The sequence below is a fragment of the Trachemys scripta genome, chromosome 2, assembly GCF_013100865.1.
Source record: "Trachemys scripta elegans isolate TJP31775 chromosome 2, CAS_Tse_1.0, whole genome shotgun sequence".
Taxonomy (NCBI): domain Eukaryota; kingdom Metazoa; phylum Chordata; order Testudines; family Emydidae; genus Trachemys; species Trachemys scripta.
In genome coordinates, this window is record NC_048299.1 from 164,149,307 (window position 1) to 164,164,122 (window position 14,816).

General features: G+C 53.0%; 1 protein-coding gene across 4 annotated transcripts in view; it reads right to left on the reverse strand.

Moving 5' to 3' along the window:
* Window positions 1-14,816, reverse strand: part of CTNND1 (catenin delta 1) — a 44,308-nt gene that overhangs the window by 13,123 nt on the left and 16,369 nt on the right. For 2 of the 4 annotated variants that reach the window (XM_034762169.1, XM_034762171.1), the window contains 2 exons: window positions 3,884-4,002; window positions 1,682-1,989 (listed from right to left, as the gene is read on the reverse strand). The exons of 1 other annotated variant lie outside the window; for it this stretch is intronic. In XM_034762169.1, the coding sequence (XP_034618060.1) occupies window positions 1,682-1,876 (195 nt within the window). In that variant the 5' untranslated portion in view covers window positions 1,877-1,989; window positions 3,884-4,002. The remainder of the gene's footprint in view (window positions 1-1,681; window positions 1,990-3,883; window positions 4,003-14,816) is intronic. One more of the 4 variants, XM_034762170.1, reaches the window with a different exon arrangement.

Here is a 14,816-nt window from a genome sequence, read left to right on the forward strand (position 1 = left end):
GCCCTGAGATCTCAATGCCCTTGGTGAAGTGACAAGATCTGGGCATGGTGCTGCAAAGGTTGGTGCTACACAGCCAAGCAGGAGACTAATGCTGTTCCCCAGTGCAGTCTGGGGAGTCCCCAGGAGGAGTTAATAAGCAGCCATCTCTAGTGCTCCACCCTCCAGACATCCCAGTGCTCCACATGGCTGCCAGACTATTCAGAACTCTATGTACCTCCTACCAGAAGGGCTAACGCTCCCTTCTGAGCACGCACACCCCAACTCCACCAGGGAGAGAAGAGACAAGACATTTCACATCTTCTTTTGATGTGGAGCCACAGGCCACCAGATGACACATCCCAGAATCTCAGGGAGATTAGAGGGAACAGCGTGGGGAGTCAAAAGCAGACCACAGAGCATAATGGCTTTTCACTGCCTATGATCTTCACACACACTCACTTCTCCTCCCACTTACAGCCCAGGGAACTGTTCCCCCTGCCTTTGAAGAATATAAATCCCAGCTACGTTGGAGTTAGACAAGTGGAAGTTTCTCTCAGTAGCACCAGTATCCTCAGGCAGACAACCAAACCCTCTATGCCCAACATTGCCAGTGCAGCTGTCCTCTGGCCCTTTAAAACAGGGCACAGAGGGTCTTGACTTCTACCCCTTAACAAAACCCAACAGACGATAGCCACAAGAGCAGAAAGGAGATCAAGCCAGACCCACCGCAGCGGGGAGTACAAGTTAAGAGCCCTGGTGACTCAGGCAGACTCTTCCCTCATCCCCTCCTGGCACTTGCCCTGTCCCATTTGACTACTCCGTGTTTAAAGGTGGAGCCTGGGACTTCACAGTAGGGTACTGAACCCCCCGGTCTCTCCCAGGATCATGCAGGTGTGTGTGGCAAAGTCATTTGATCTCTTGGTCTCAGTCCCCCATCTGGAGCTCTGCCTGCCACACAAGGCTAGGGGGTGGATAAATACATTGAAGATTATGAGGTACCCAGATACTTAGACAGTGGGGGGGCCACATAATCACAACATAGCCTCTAAGATTGGTGCAGTAGCAGATTCGGGGGGGGGGGGGGGGGGGGGGGGGGGGGAGGCGCACGCACACTTAGCTAGAGCCCAGACTGCCACTCAAAGCCCCCTGTGAGAGTTCTTGGACTGCCAGCCACATCCCCAGGGTGGGCACTTTGCAAAACAGGCGTCACGTCACCAGGTTAGAGAGGATACCAGGCAAGCACCCCAGGAGAGCAGAGATGCCAATACCTCCTGCCTCACAACTAGTTACAGGGCTTTTGGGGCAAGGGAGCCAGAGGCCCCTGGTTTTCTGGGCAGGGCTGCACCCGTCATGGAGTCCCAATCCATGAGTCTACAGCACTATGGAGATTGGCTCATGTATCTGTTCCCCAGCACACTAATCCTACACTCAGATGTATGGGGAGCCCTCCATGAATCAGTGAGGGGGTCAAGCAATGCCACCTCACACCCCCAGACCTGCAGTTCATCTGGTAAATTCTTACAGCAGTTACTCAAATCCATTAGGTGTGGAGACAGCTCCTCTGGGAGGGGGCAGGGCAACTCTGATAGGAGCCAGACTGCCAGATACTCCTCCTGCGTCCACCATAGTTCATGCAGGAGCAGCCATAAGGGCTCCGCCGAGCCCCACGTGCCCACCTTTCCCCAAGGGGGGGGGTGTTTACCTGATGCCGGCGGGTGAGGGTGCCGTTGGCCATCGTCTGGCTGGCGTCCTGTGGGGAGACCCGGACGCGCTCCAGCTGCGCCGAGACGTGGCGCCGCTCCTCCTCCAGCGCCCGGGTCAGCTTCTCAAACTGCGCCTCCTGCTCCTTGACGGAGGCCAGGATGCTGGCAGTTGACTCCACTTCTGAGTCGTCCATGGTGATGAGGGCCCCACACGGGGGGAGGGGGAGGGAGGGTGTAGGGCACGGGGCGTGTGAGAACACCAGGGTCAGACGGGTGAGGAGGGAGAAAGAGGGGAAGGAGCCCCTCACTTCATGACACAGTTGAGGGAAGGAAGGAGAGAAGAGATCAAAGGAGACAGATGAAATATCAATCCTAAGGCCAGGTTCTCTCAGCACTCAAAGAAAGAGCAAATGTCAATTCTGCCACCCTCCCCAGTGGACAATAGCGGCTGGCCAGCCCAGGGCAACCGTCCTACCATACATGGAAGAGTGTCACCTCTACTTCAGAGTGGTAGCCATGTTAGTCTGTATCAGCAAAAACAACAAGGAATCCTTGTGGCCCCTTAGAGGCTAAGATTTATTTGGGCATAAGCTTTCATGGGCTAAAACCCACTTCATCAGATGCATGGAGTGGAAAATGCAGTAGGCAGGTATAAATACACTGCACAAAAAAAGATGGGAGTTGCCTTACCAAGTGTGTGTGTGGGGAGAGGGGGGAGTCAATGCTAACAAGCTAATTCAATTAAGGTGGAAGTGGACTATTCACCCCTTCTTGTCAACTGCTGAGAATACCAAGGAAGGGGAAATCACATTTGTAGTGCTAGTGAGGCCAATCCAATCAAGGTGGCCCATTTCAAACAGTTGACAAGAAGGTGAGCAACAGCAGAGGGAAATTAGTTTTTATAGTGATCCATCCACTCCCAGTCTTTATTCAGGCCTAATTTGGTGGTGTCCAGTTTGCAAATTAATTCCAGTTCTGCAGTTTCTCGGAGTCTGTTTTTGAAGTTTTTTTTGGTTGAAGAATTGCTATTTTTAAGTCTGTTATTGAGTGTCCAGGGAGATTGAAGTGCTCTCCTACTGGTTTTTGAAGTTTATAATTCTTGATGTCTGATCTGTGTCCAGATATTCTTTTGCATAGAGACTGTCCAGTTTGGCTCGTTAGCATTGACCCTCCCTGCCCCCACACACACACTTGGTAAGGCATCTCCCATCTTTTCATGTGCTGTGTATTTATACCTGCCTACTGTATTTTCCCCACTCCATGCATCTGATGAAGTGAGTTTTAGCCCATGAAAGCTTATGCCCAAATAAATTTGTTAAGCCTCTAAAGTGCCACAAGGACTCCTCGTTGTTTTTACCTCTACTACAGGAAACCCTGATCTGTGCTCTCCGCTGCTCCTGCCCTCAAGTCTAGGAATGAGACTTTTCAGTCTTCCTTCTTAGACGAAGGCCTCACCAGGATAGGATCTGTACGTGCAAGGCAGTTCTCTACGCCCCGCCCCAGTCCTGCCAGAGACAGTCTTCTCTCCGAAGAGATCCCCTGGTGGATAGGAAGGGAGCCAACCCTGACCAGGAGAGAAGCCTGTGTAAGTAGCCTAGAGGGAAGTCTCCAAAGCCAGTAGTGCTTAACACACTCCCATTTTATTTGAGGGGCATCTAACACTCCCCTCTTACGAACTGGGGGAAGGAAGGGTGAGTGACACAGTCATAAGACAGGTGGTGATAAGTCCGGCTGGAAGGGAGAGAGGAATCATAGGCCCCTCCACCAGCTTCAAGTGAGAAGAGGCCCTCTAGGGAGGTGTTTTGACTAGAGTTTTGGTGGATATCTGCTCTGGTAAGGGGAGAGGCTTCTTGCCACCCCATTCATTGATGGAGGCAGAGTGCTGCAGTTTAGAGGATTACCCACTTGCCAGTCCATGCTAATTCAGGCCAGAGTTTCACAAACCCAATTAGACACTGTTCCCCTAATGCCCCATGAGGAACATTCAGCTTCCACATTAACTTTAGACAATATGAATCTCAACCCAGTGAGACCAATGACACTAGGACAACCTGCGAGGAAGGTCTGTGACCCTAAATCCTAAAAAGGCAGGTGTCACCCTGCCCTCTGACACACCTTCTGTATTTGAGAATTACATAGTGAAAAACGAAGAAATCAAAGATTTTAATTAAATATTAAAATAAACAGTTTTCCATACACACCTGTAAGGAAGGAAGGTCGGGTTTGATTGGCTAAGGCACAGCACAGCCAGGTCTAGATGTAAAAAATCATGGGAGAAGCAGCCCAGCCACCACCAGTGAGGAAGCAGGAGGGAAGAGAGCTGTAGACAGAGTTGGGGAAAACCAGAGTGAATATAACAAAGGGAAGGAGGGAGGCAGGCAACAGAGGGCAGGCTGGAACTGAACAGGAGTGAAGGGGATTTTGGGAGGGGACATGGAATTGCTCAATGTGATCTTCAAGTATCATTTCCACCCCCTTCTGCAAGGGATTGGGATGGTCATGGGAAAAGAGCATGCCTCATTAGTGGGGGCTCCTCTGGGTCAGCCCGACACACCTTGTGCAGCATCCAACACAGCAGACCTTTAATTCCTGCTGCAAACTGGCTGTGACCAGACCTGCCCCAGTGCTGCCTACCCAATTCCAAAGGTCGCCGGTCCCCACTACCTCATACCATCGTCCACATGTACTGCCACTAGCTCACCAGGGGAAGGTAGCCCTTCACTGGCACCCTCAGCACCCACTCTCCTGAGGAAACCTACATTAGAGTCAAGGGGTGGGTCCAGGGCCAGCTCTGGCTTTTTTGCCACCCTAGACAAAAAAGCCACCCGCCGCCCCCCGCCCCAGCGCGGCAGGGGAGGGTGGCAAGGGAGCCGGCCGGGGCTCTCCGCTCTCCCCGGCGGCCAGAGGGCCGGGAGCAGGGCGGAGAGCCCCGGGTGGCCAGAGGGCCGGGAGCAGGGCGGAGAGCCCGCCGCGGCTCTCTGCTCTCCCCGACCGGCCGGAGCGCCGGGGGGAGAGGGCAGCGAGCCCACTGCGGCTCCGCTCTCCCCGGTGGCCAGAGCGCCGCGGGGAGGGCAGCGAGCCTAGTCGCAGCCCCGCTCTCGGGCCGGAGCGCCCCGCCACGCCGCTCCCCTCCAGGCGCCGCCCCAAGCACATGCTTGGTGGGCTGGTACCTAGAGCCGGCCCTGGGTGGGTCCCCCTCCTTCACCCATCTCAGAGCCACCACATCCCAGCATATCTATTAAGATATTTTAGCAACAGATACAGCCATGGCAGGGAGGGCGGGCACTAGTCTGGCCTCTGCACCAGCTGCCTGGCTTGCTTTCCCATGCTCCCCAGCAAGAAACCAGTTTGTGGAGAGTGGGCCACATATAGGCTGTGCGCCCAATGTTACAAGGAAGATATAGGCACGGTTTGAAGAACAGACACAGGAAGTCTGCGCTGCATTTCTTCCTCCTGCTGATGTCCCCCAACCCACTGTACCCTGCTATTCCAACCCTGGGCTCCACATATGCCCCTCAAACACAATATACAGCAAACCCAGTTACTCCAATGCACGGATCTCTAAAACAGAGGACTTCCAGTCATTTCAATTGTGACAGTAAAACCAAACCAAGCTTGCCCCTTTTGGCAGGTCTTATTCATTCGTCCTCCAAGACCTCTTTAGACATACAATAGCTTTCTTGGCTTCAGTTCTTATCAGGCACTACAGCACTGAGAGGACTTTGAGCCCAACAAGAGATTTTTAGTTTGCTTTGGAGACAGTCTGAATTGCATTTGAACATTTGGTGGCCACCGCCCTGTAATCTTCCTTCACCAATAAAAAAAATCCAGTTCTACTGCTGGGCACATGCTAAGCACAAGCAGATGAGACCATGATATGCATGCACACACCCATCCCTACCAGCACTGCCTCCTCTCCCAACACACAAGTCAGTTTGCTTTATCTTCCAGCACTCATCCTAGTCCAGTTGGGTTGCAATGCAACAAGCTGATAGGTACCTGCAAAACCTAACAGGCCTGCTGGGCTTTTGCAAGGGCGTGGGGGAGGGAGATCCCAGCATAAGCTAGAAACTACCTGGAGCCCAGCTGCTGGCATCATGCAATATCAAGATCTAAGCTTCAGTTAATAATAAATAATAATAATAAGTCATTTTTCAAGCCTTCATGATTAAGAAAACCTTTGAGCTGTATCTTGATGCTGCGACACCAGTCTGAGTCCACAGAAAGCCTGACACAGCTCGGGAGCATGCAACAGTTTTATTATGGCTTGCCAGAGTGGTCTTAGTGCCCTCCCCCCGCCCACACACACCCCTCTTCTGCTCAATGGGGGAAATACTCCCTCCTCCAGGATGGGCCCCTTTTCCACATGTAAACTGGGTCATGGTTTTGGGGTGAGAAAGAGGCCCCAGTCTGTCCAGAGACGAGTGCTTGCAGGCTGCCTGCTAGCCCCAAATGGTTGGTGTGAGTGACTTTCCACTGCCACTCTAAGCAAGGGTGAGGGCTGGGCCCCAGGCTGCCCATGGGCTCCAGCATTTATGGGGTACTGGGGCATAGACCTGTACTTAGAGAGGCTGCAAGCCAAAGCTTTGAGACAGGGCAGTGCTGCTGACTTAGACAAACCTTCCCCACCCTTCGCTATCCAATGGGCAAGGACTGCCCTGAGGTGCTAGCCAATGAAAACACAGGAAACCAGCTCCGTCTCCAAGGACTGAGCATAATCACACCCCTTGGGTCCCATAAGCCAAGGGGTTTCTCAAAGCCATTGCCAGAACCTTTGACTTATTTGTTTTGCTTTTCCAGTGTTAGTTTCCAGAGCAGAATTTTGTCCTGTGCTCCATCCTGGAGAAAAAGCCACCCCCTCCCCAGAGACCATTTATTTAGGGGTCTGCCCCCCAATCCCAGCAGTGTCATTATTAGACAGCTACTCCTGTCTCTTCATAGCACATTTGTGACAACAGCTCCCCACCTTTCCTCCGTTGGCATCAGCTGCCCCGTTAGCCAAGTGTAATAGGTAGTTTTCAAAGCAGAAAGGACAGTCCAGTAGTCAGGGGATGAACCTGGGACTTGAGAGCCCTGCGTTCGAGTCCCTCCTCTGCCACAGACTCCTGCCTGGACCTTGGGTGAGATTTATCTTTATTGACAGGAGGGAATTGAGGCAGAGCAGCTAATAGCGCCATCCTGTATCAGAGGAGTTGCAAGGATAAGTATTTAGAAGATTGTGAGGTGCTCAAAATACTATGGTAAGAGGTACCTAAAAGATATTGCAGCTTTCTGCCTAGCTGCCAGCTTAGGCCCAACTGGATGGGCATCTGCTGTCACTGGCATGATCTGCACAAGCGCATACTTAGCAAGCCCATGTCCTTTGGGAATCTGGTTTTAACAGATGCATTTAGCCTGTTCTTTAGTTCCTAACTTAATGCAATGAACACAATGGTTAGGAGTATGATGTACAAGTTATGGGAATGTAGCAGTAATGAGGCAGTTTCCTTCCTGTCTCCTTCACATTAGAGCCTGCGAGACACAAAGAGAAGGGGCGAAAATTCAGTTCCTTGCCCACTGTGTCCTTATTCCAGTCATGTTGGGCTTCTCCAAGACTCAGCCAGGCACCCTTCTGACCAAAATTACAATGCCAGCATTTTCCAAACAGTAGCCCACACAAGGGTCAGACCTGCCATGACACTGAGGGAAAGTTGTGACACCCTGAAATCTATGACCTCACCTCCACTCAGGGGGAGAACCAGCACTGTAGAGAGATCAGTGCTCCCAGTCAGCCAGCCAGAGGGCACTTAACAAGATGGTGCCTTTGCTTCCCTCTACCCACGGTGGAATACATCTGTGTGAGCAGCACTCCAGACGACGCAGACACCCACATGTCAGTCTGGTTCACTTGTTCAGGCTCAGCCTTGAGGACCAGACTGCATCAAACACACAGTCCACCAGATCAGGCCTGTCCAGTATCCATGACTAATGGATATAAACAGCGCCACGCTGGCACAAGTACTCCCCAATCAGAAACCAGGTACAATCTTCCTCCGGATGAGTGTGTGTAATATGGAACCTTGGCAGACCAAGTGTTCATGGCTATTACCCCTTTATCACAGTAGCACCTTGGAGCCCTGTTGTGCTAGCTCAGGGGTGGGCAATGCTCATGAAATTGGGTGTTGGGGTGTGGGAGGGGCTGAAGGCTGTGGGGTGGGGCTAGAAATGAGGAGTTCAGGGTGCAGGAGGGGGCTCCAGGCTGGGACTGGGATGCGGAAAGGGGTGAGGGCTCCAGCTGGAGCCAGTAATGAGGGATTTGGGGTGTAGGAGGGTGCTCCAGGCTGGGACTGAGGGGATCGGAGAGCAGGGGGAGAGATCAGGGCTGGGGCAGAGGGTTGGGGTACAGGCTTCAGCTGGGGGTGCAGGCTCTGGGGTTGGGGGTGTAGAAGGGTGCTCCAGGCTGGGATCAAAGTGTTCAGAGGGGGGCTCAGGGGTGCAGGCTCCAGGTGGTACTTACCTCAAGCAGTTCCTGGAAGCAGCAGCATGTCCCCCATCCGGCTCCTACGCAGAGGCATGGCCAGGTGGCTCTGCATGCTGCCCCGTCCGCAGACACTGTCCCTGCAGCTCCTGCTTCCAGAGACCCCCGGAGCCACAGCACGCACGGAACGGGTAGAGCCCCTAATGCCACCCCTCGGCTCGAGTGGGGCAAGCCCCCGATCCCACTCCCCAGCGGGAGCTTGAGTGCTGGAGTAAAAGGTCTGACAGGCCAGATGCGGCCTGTAGTTTGCCAACCCCCGTGCTAGAATGTGGTTTAGGGTAGAATACCAGGAGAAAGATGTCTTGGTTGATGTGAAATTGCAAAACAACCTTCGGGAGGAAAGCAGGATGGGGCCTGAGCTTAACTTTGTCCTTATAGAAGATGGCGTAAGGAGGCTCTGATGTTAGGTCCCTGAGCTCAGATACCCTCCTGGCCGAGGTTATTGCTACCGTGAGCACCACCGTGTAAGAGAGGTGGAGCAGGAAGCATGTCACTAAAGGTTCAAAGTGGGGGGGTCCATGAGTCTAGAGAGGACCAGGTTGAGGTCCCAGGCAGGGACAGGCTGATTGACATTAGGGTAGACCCTGTCGAGTCCTTTTAAGAACCAGCTGACCATCTGGTTAGCAAACACAGAGCAGCCCTCCTCGCCTGGGTAAAAGGCTGAGATGGCGGCTAAGTGCACCCTTATTGAGGATAACTAAAGCCCCTGCTGCTTCAGATGGAGGAGGTAGTCCTGAATAAGCGGCACCGAGGCTAGCATCGGGGGCAAATGGTGCTGCACTGACCAGATTGAAAATCTCTTCCACTTGGCAAGGTATGTGTCTCTCAGAGGGTTTTCTGCTGCCAAGAAGTACTTGCCTAACCTGATCAGGAAAGCTCCATCGGGTTTAAACCATGGAGCTTCCACACCATAAGGTGAAGCGACTTGAGGTTTGGATGTTGAAGACAACCACGATCTTGTGACAGAAGGTCTGGGCAGAGTGATCGGGGGCGTCTATAGACAACATGTCTAGGAGAGATGTGTACCAGTGCTGACGGGGCCAGGCTGGTGCTATCAATATGACCTGAGCTCGTTCCCTCTGGATTTTGAGTACCCTGTGAACAAGCGGTATGGGCAGAAAGGCGTATAGGAGGCAACCTCCCCAATGGAGAAGGAATGCATCTGCACTGGAGCCCAAGCCGCAATTTGAAAGGAGATGACCTGCTGGCACTTCCTGTGGTATCAAGTGGCGAATAGGTCTATCTGGGGAAAGCCCCACCTCTGGAAGATTGAAATCTCAACATCCAGGCGAAGGGACCACTTGTGGCTGTGAAAGGACCCGCTGAGGTGGTCTGCCAGCTTGTTCTGTACCCTGGGGAGGTACAACGCCTGCAGGTATATTGAATGTTCTACCCAAGTCCCACAACTTGAGGGCTTCCTGGCATAGGGGAAAGGACCATGCACCCCACCCCCGTTTGTTGATCTAGAACATTGCTGTAGCGTTCTCCATCATGACCGATACACATGGTTCCATTAAGTATGCTCGGAAGGTCTGGCACACCAGGCGCACTGCTCTTTGTGGAGAGCCAGATCCGCCTGAGGCCTTGAGTCCTGCGGTCTCCCAGATGTGCACCCCAGCCCAAGTCTGATGCATCCATCACTAGCAACAGAGATGGCTATGGACTGGTGAAGGAGATGCCTGAGCATACCTCCTGAGGCTCAAGCCACCAGAGGAGGGAGTCAAGGACCAGGCGAGGCAGGGTCACTATCCTGTCCAGGCAGTACACTGACGCAAGCCACGACTGAAGTGGTTGAAGCCTGAGCCTGGCATGCTGCACTACACAGGTATAGGCAGCTATAGGACTGAGAAACCTCAGGCAGTTTCTTGCTGTGGTAGTGGGAAACCATCTGAGGTCTCGAATTATATCGGTCAGGGCCTGAAATCTTGCTTGCGGTAGGTATGTCCTGGCCTGGGTCGAGTCCAATATTACCCCAATAAATTCTATCCTCTGGACCGGGGACAGAGTCAATTTGGCTTTACTTAGAAAACCCAGGTTGTTGAAGGTGGCTCAGATTCATCAGACTTGAGTTTCCACTTGGGTCTTGGAGCGGCCCTTGATCAGCCAGTCGTCGAGGTAAGGATACACCTGTACTCAGTGCCTGTGCAGAAACGCCATGCATTTGGTGAAGACACGAGATGCTGCTGACAAGCCAAACGGAAGGACTGTAAATTGGTAGTGGGTATTGTTCACCACAAACCTGAGGTACTTTCTGTGGGGTTGGGGGATCGCGATATGAAAGTACGTGATACGAAAGTACACGTCCTTCAAGTCGAGAGTGGCATACCAGTCTGCTGGATCCAATGAGGGAATGATGGAGGCCAGAGAGACCATGAGGAATTTGAGTTTCTTCACAAACTTGTTGAGTTCTTGCAGGTCCAGGATGGGTCTGAGGCCACCTTTAGCTTTCGGTATTAGGAAATACTGGGAATAGAAGCCCTCGCCCCTGTGCTCCTGAGGAACCTCCTCCACTGCCCTTAAAGATAAGAGCAACTGCACCTCCTCGATAAAGGAACTGCTCGTGGGAAGGGTCCCTGAAGAGGGATGGTGAAAGGGCAGAAGGGCACAGAATTGGATGGTGTCTCTCTTCCCCCCCCCACCCCCAACCGTGCAGAGGTGATACTGGACCATGCACAGTAGAAAGGGGATTTTCGGGATAAGAAGGTAAGGCAGGATGGATCCATTGTTAGATGTGCTACACCGTCCTCAACCGTGCCTTCAAAAAGCCAGCTTGGACCTTGAAGATGGCTTGGGTTGTCCCGAGCCCTGTCCAGAAGGTTGGTGCTGCCTTCTCCTGCCGTTACAATTCCTCCTTCTGGACTTGTCTTGGTTGTTTTGCTGACCGAACTGTTGCTGGGGCTGTGGGCAGAAATGTCTCTGCTGTGTGGAGGGAGTCTAGAGGCCCAGGGATCTCAGGGCAGCTCTGGAATCTTTAAGGCTGTTCAGCCTTTTGTCAGACTTTTCTCAGAAAAGAGTCTCACCCTCAAAGGGCAGGTCTTAAATAGTTTGCTGTACTTCAGAGGAGGCCAGAAACCTGGAGCCATGAGCGCCTTCTCCTGGCCACACCAGTAGCCATAAACCTCGTTGCTGCATCTGCCCCGTTCAGTGCCGCCTGAAGGGAGGCTCTGGAGATCAGTCTCCCTTCCACAACCAAAGCCGAAAATTCAGTGCAGGAGTCCGAGGGGAATAACTCCATAAATTTAGCCATCGCCGAGCAGGCATTGTAGGTGTATCGGCTGACAATGGCCTGTTGATTGGATATACAGAGTTGCAGTCCCCCTGTGGAATAAACCTTTCGCCTGAAAAGGTCTAAATTTTTTGGCGTCTCTATTCTCGGGCAAAGGGCCTTTAAATCCTTGTCTCTCCCACTGGTTAGCGGTGGCGTCCCCCAGGGAAATCAGGCTGGGGGCGGGAAGAGATGTTCATAGCCTTTGGAGGGCACAAAGTACTCACTGTGCTTGGCTATAGGTGGCAGTGAGGCTGGGGTGTGCCAAAGGGTCTTGTTCATGTCCGTTATTGTTTTTTAGTGGTAAAGCAATAGGGGTGAGGCCAGAGGAGCCAGGATGTCCACCATAGGGTCCACATCATCCACAACTTCCTCTCCCTTAATGCCCAGACTCTGGGTGACCCGGTGCAGCAGCTCCTGCAACTCTCTGGAGTCTTCCAGAGCTGGGGCAACTGATGTGCCCACTAGGGCCTCATCTGGTGAGGAGAAAGGAGACCACCAGGGTAGGTGGTTGCTCCCTACTGGACCCACCCGAGGGATCTCTTGACCCAGTGGGAAAAGCAGAAGGCTGGCTTGGTCCCGCAGGTGCAAAAGGCACGGGTGTCTGTGCTGGCATCAGGACCGCCAGCAGTGCCAGCATCTGGTGAAGCGTGAGGTTCCTGGGGGCACTGTGGCAGCTGGCACCAATGACGGAGGTGGTATTGGTGCTGGTGTCGGGGCTGCGTCTTGCGCCGAGGCTGTGATGGGGGCTGCCCGATGCCGCCGAAGCCGTCAGTTGTGGTACTGCAGTCGGCGCTGGTGCCAAGAACAGTGCCGCAGGTTTCAGCGTTAATGCCCGAGGCACTAGTTCTGGTCCCAACTGTGGCAGGACGAATATTGTGGAGGCCACTGATGCTGCACCTGAGTGGGATCCCTGGCTCCGACCCTGGGATTGATGGAAGGCCCACGGAGTCGAAAAAGGCCACTGCTGTGGATTTTGCCACGGAGAGGCCCACTGCATTGGGCAGGACCACCTATGGTGCCATGAGGAGGATCTTCTGCTCCTGCTATAGTTGTAGTGGTACGAGTCCGACTCTGACTAGGAAGACCAGGGTGGCGCTGCTCCTCGAGGTAGAGCATCGAGAAGCAGGGGCCTGACTATACTCTCTGGGTGGTGGAGCTGGCCAAGGTGATGGGGATCAGTGTGCCATTATCGCTGGCTCGCTCTTAAAGAGATCACGGGAGTGTCGAGAGGAGACCTGCGGTGCCAGGACGCTCTCCTGTCTTGTTGGCTAGAACGGCGCCATGAGCCTCAAAAGCCTCAGGGGTGGACAGGAGCGGTAGATGCTCCGATGGGTGTGGTGAGCGAGACGGGCCTGGACTAGACTGCCTCGCTTGGGCAGGAGTCATGAGTCCCCGAGTCATAGCCCGACTGAGGTGTCACTGGGGGCTGGTCCCTGGGTTTTGCCGAGGAAGATCGACCTCTCTCCGAACTCTTTCTTCTGTGCCAGCGATTGGGACCGGTGCCAAAGGCTCAAATGACCGAGAGGTTGCATGACTGTGCCTAGCTTCCCTGCTGGCATCTTTCTTCAGCGCCGGTTCTTTTGAAGATGGCGCTAGAGCGCTCTGCGCCAAAAGACAACTTGCTGGGAGCAGGATCCACGGTGCCTGGGTCTGACTGAGGTCGGAGGGCTGCCTCCATAAGGAAGATTTTGAGATGCTGCTCCCTCTCCTTGATGGTTCTCAGTCGGAACTCCTGACAGATCTTGCAATGGTCTTTCTGGTGACCCTCACCAAGGCACCTTAAGCAGGAGGTGTGGGGGTCATTTTTCAGCATGCGTTTAGCGCAGATCTGGGCAAGTCTTAAAGCCCAGGCATCGTGGCATTCCCCGGCAACAAATGGGGGAGGAGGGGTGTAACCCCCAGGAACTAAAACTTCTAAGGAAACCACTAAACTAACTAGTGGAAACTAACTATGCACAGCGTACAGAGTACTGCTAATCCACTTGCTGAAGCAAGAGAAGAGCAAGGAGAAGTTCCAGCTACTGTCACTGGGGGCAAGAAGGAACTGGGGGGTGCAGCGTTGGCAGGGCTCTATATTGGACGCCATGAAGACGCGACTCCAGGCGGTGCCCAGCCTAACCCTATGGTTGTTGCGGGGGGCCCCGCGGGGAAGAGAATCTTCCAGCTACTGTGTACGCATCTGATTGGAACTGACATGAACAAGCACTCGAAGAACCACCCGTGTTTCAGAGGAATAACTAAAAAGATAAGCCTCGTCACTCAGACTCCAGGGCACATTGCTGGAAGGAGTGAGTTCCAGAACTCAGGCCCTCCAGAGAATGCTTCACTACCAGCAGTGGAGAGTCTAAACCCAAGAATTTACAGATTAACCTAGCAGATTGTGGTTTACACAACAAGCCAGGAGAAGGGTGAATTAGAGAGATCTGTCAGATAACCAGGTCCCAGAGCACACACAAGGCTCTACATGTGAAAACCAGCCCGTGTTCTAAAGCAGATCTGCAGTGCCCCCGCCACTTGTGCGCTCAGACTACTTCATCCAACTCAAGTTGGGGTGTTCATTGTGTTCTAGAGATGAAGTTTCTAGGTTCCCTGAGGGTAGGGCCCCCAAGCCTTGAAGCCCCAACGGCAGCGCTCTCTCCGACAAGGTCTGACTCAGAGGAAAATAGTCTAAAGATGACCTGAAAGCTGCAAGATGAGAACTACTGCACAACTGCTACCTGAGAACTGAGATGCAGCAATGGAGTCAGTGACCAAGAACCATAGTGGCAAGATGTTTGTCATACACAGCAGTGGGAGATGACCTCACCAACTCCCCTCCATGAGCATCAACTTCCCCACTTCAGTACTCAGAGAGCACAGAAACAGCTCCACCCCAACTAAAGGAGACGACATCTGGACAAGATGTTCTGTCATCCAAGGACCAGGACAGACACCTCTACAAAACCTCATGTCACAACCCTGGGGGTTTCTCCAAAGGAAGGAGAAACTCTCCTTCAAAGGCCCCCAGGCAAGTTAGAAGAGCTTATTCTATCAGTGGCTTCCAACACCCTAAGTAAGAATGGAAACACACACACACACACACACACACACACACACACACCTTCATAGATCAAGAATCCTTTATGTTACACCCCAACACCTGAAGCCAGGCTGGTGAGGCAGGAGACACCCATGATATCAGCTTGGGACTGAACTACTCCAAGAGCTCTTTCCAAATAACCTCCTCCAGTGATTTGAGACATGGTGTTTACAGGTTGAGTGTTATCAATCAATAGTTTTCAAAAAACAGCTGGTACAAGGTCAATTGCCATCCCATCTTCCCAAGAGATAACCCTCAGATCAGTGATAA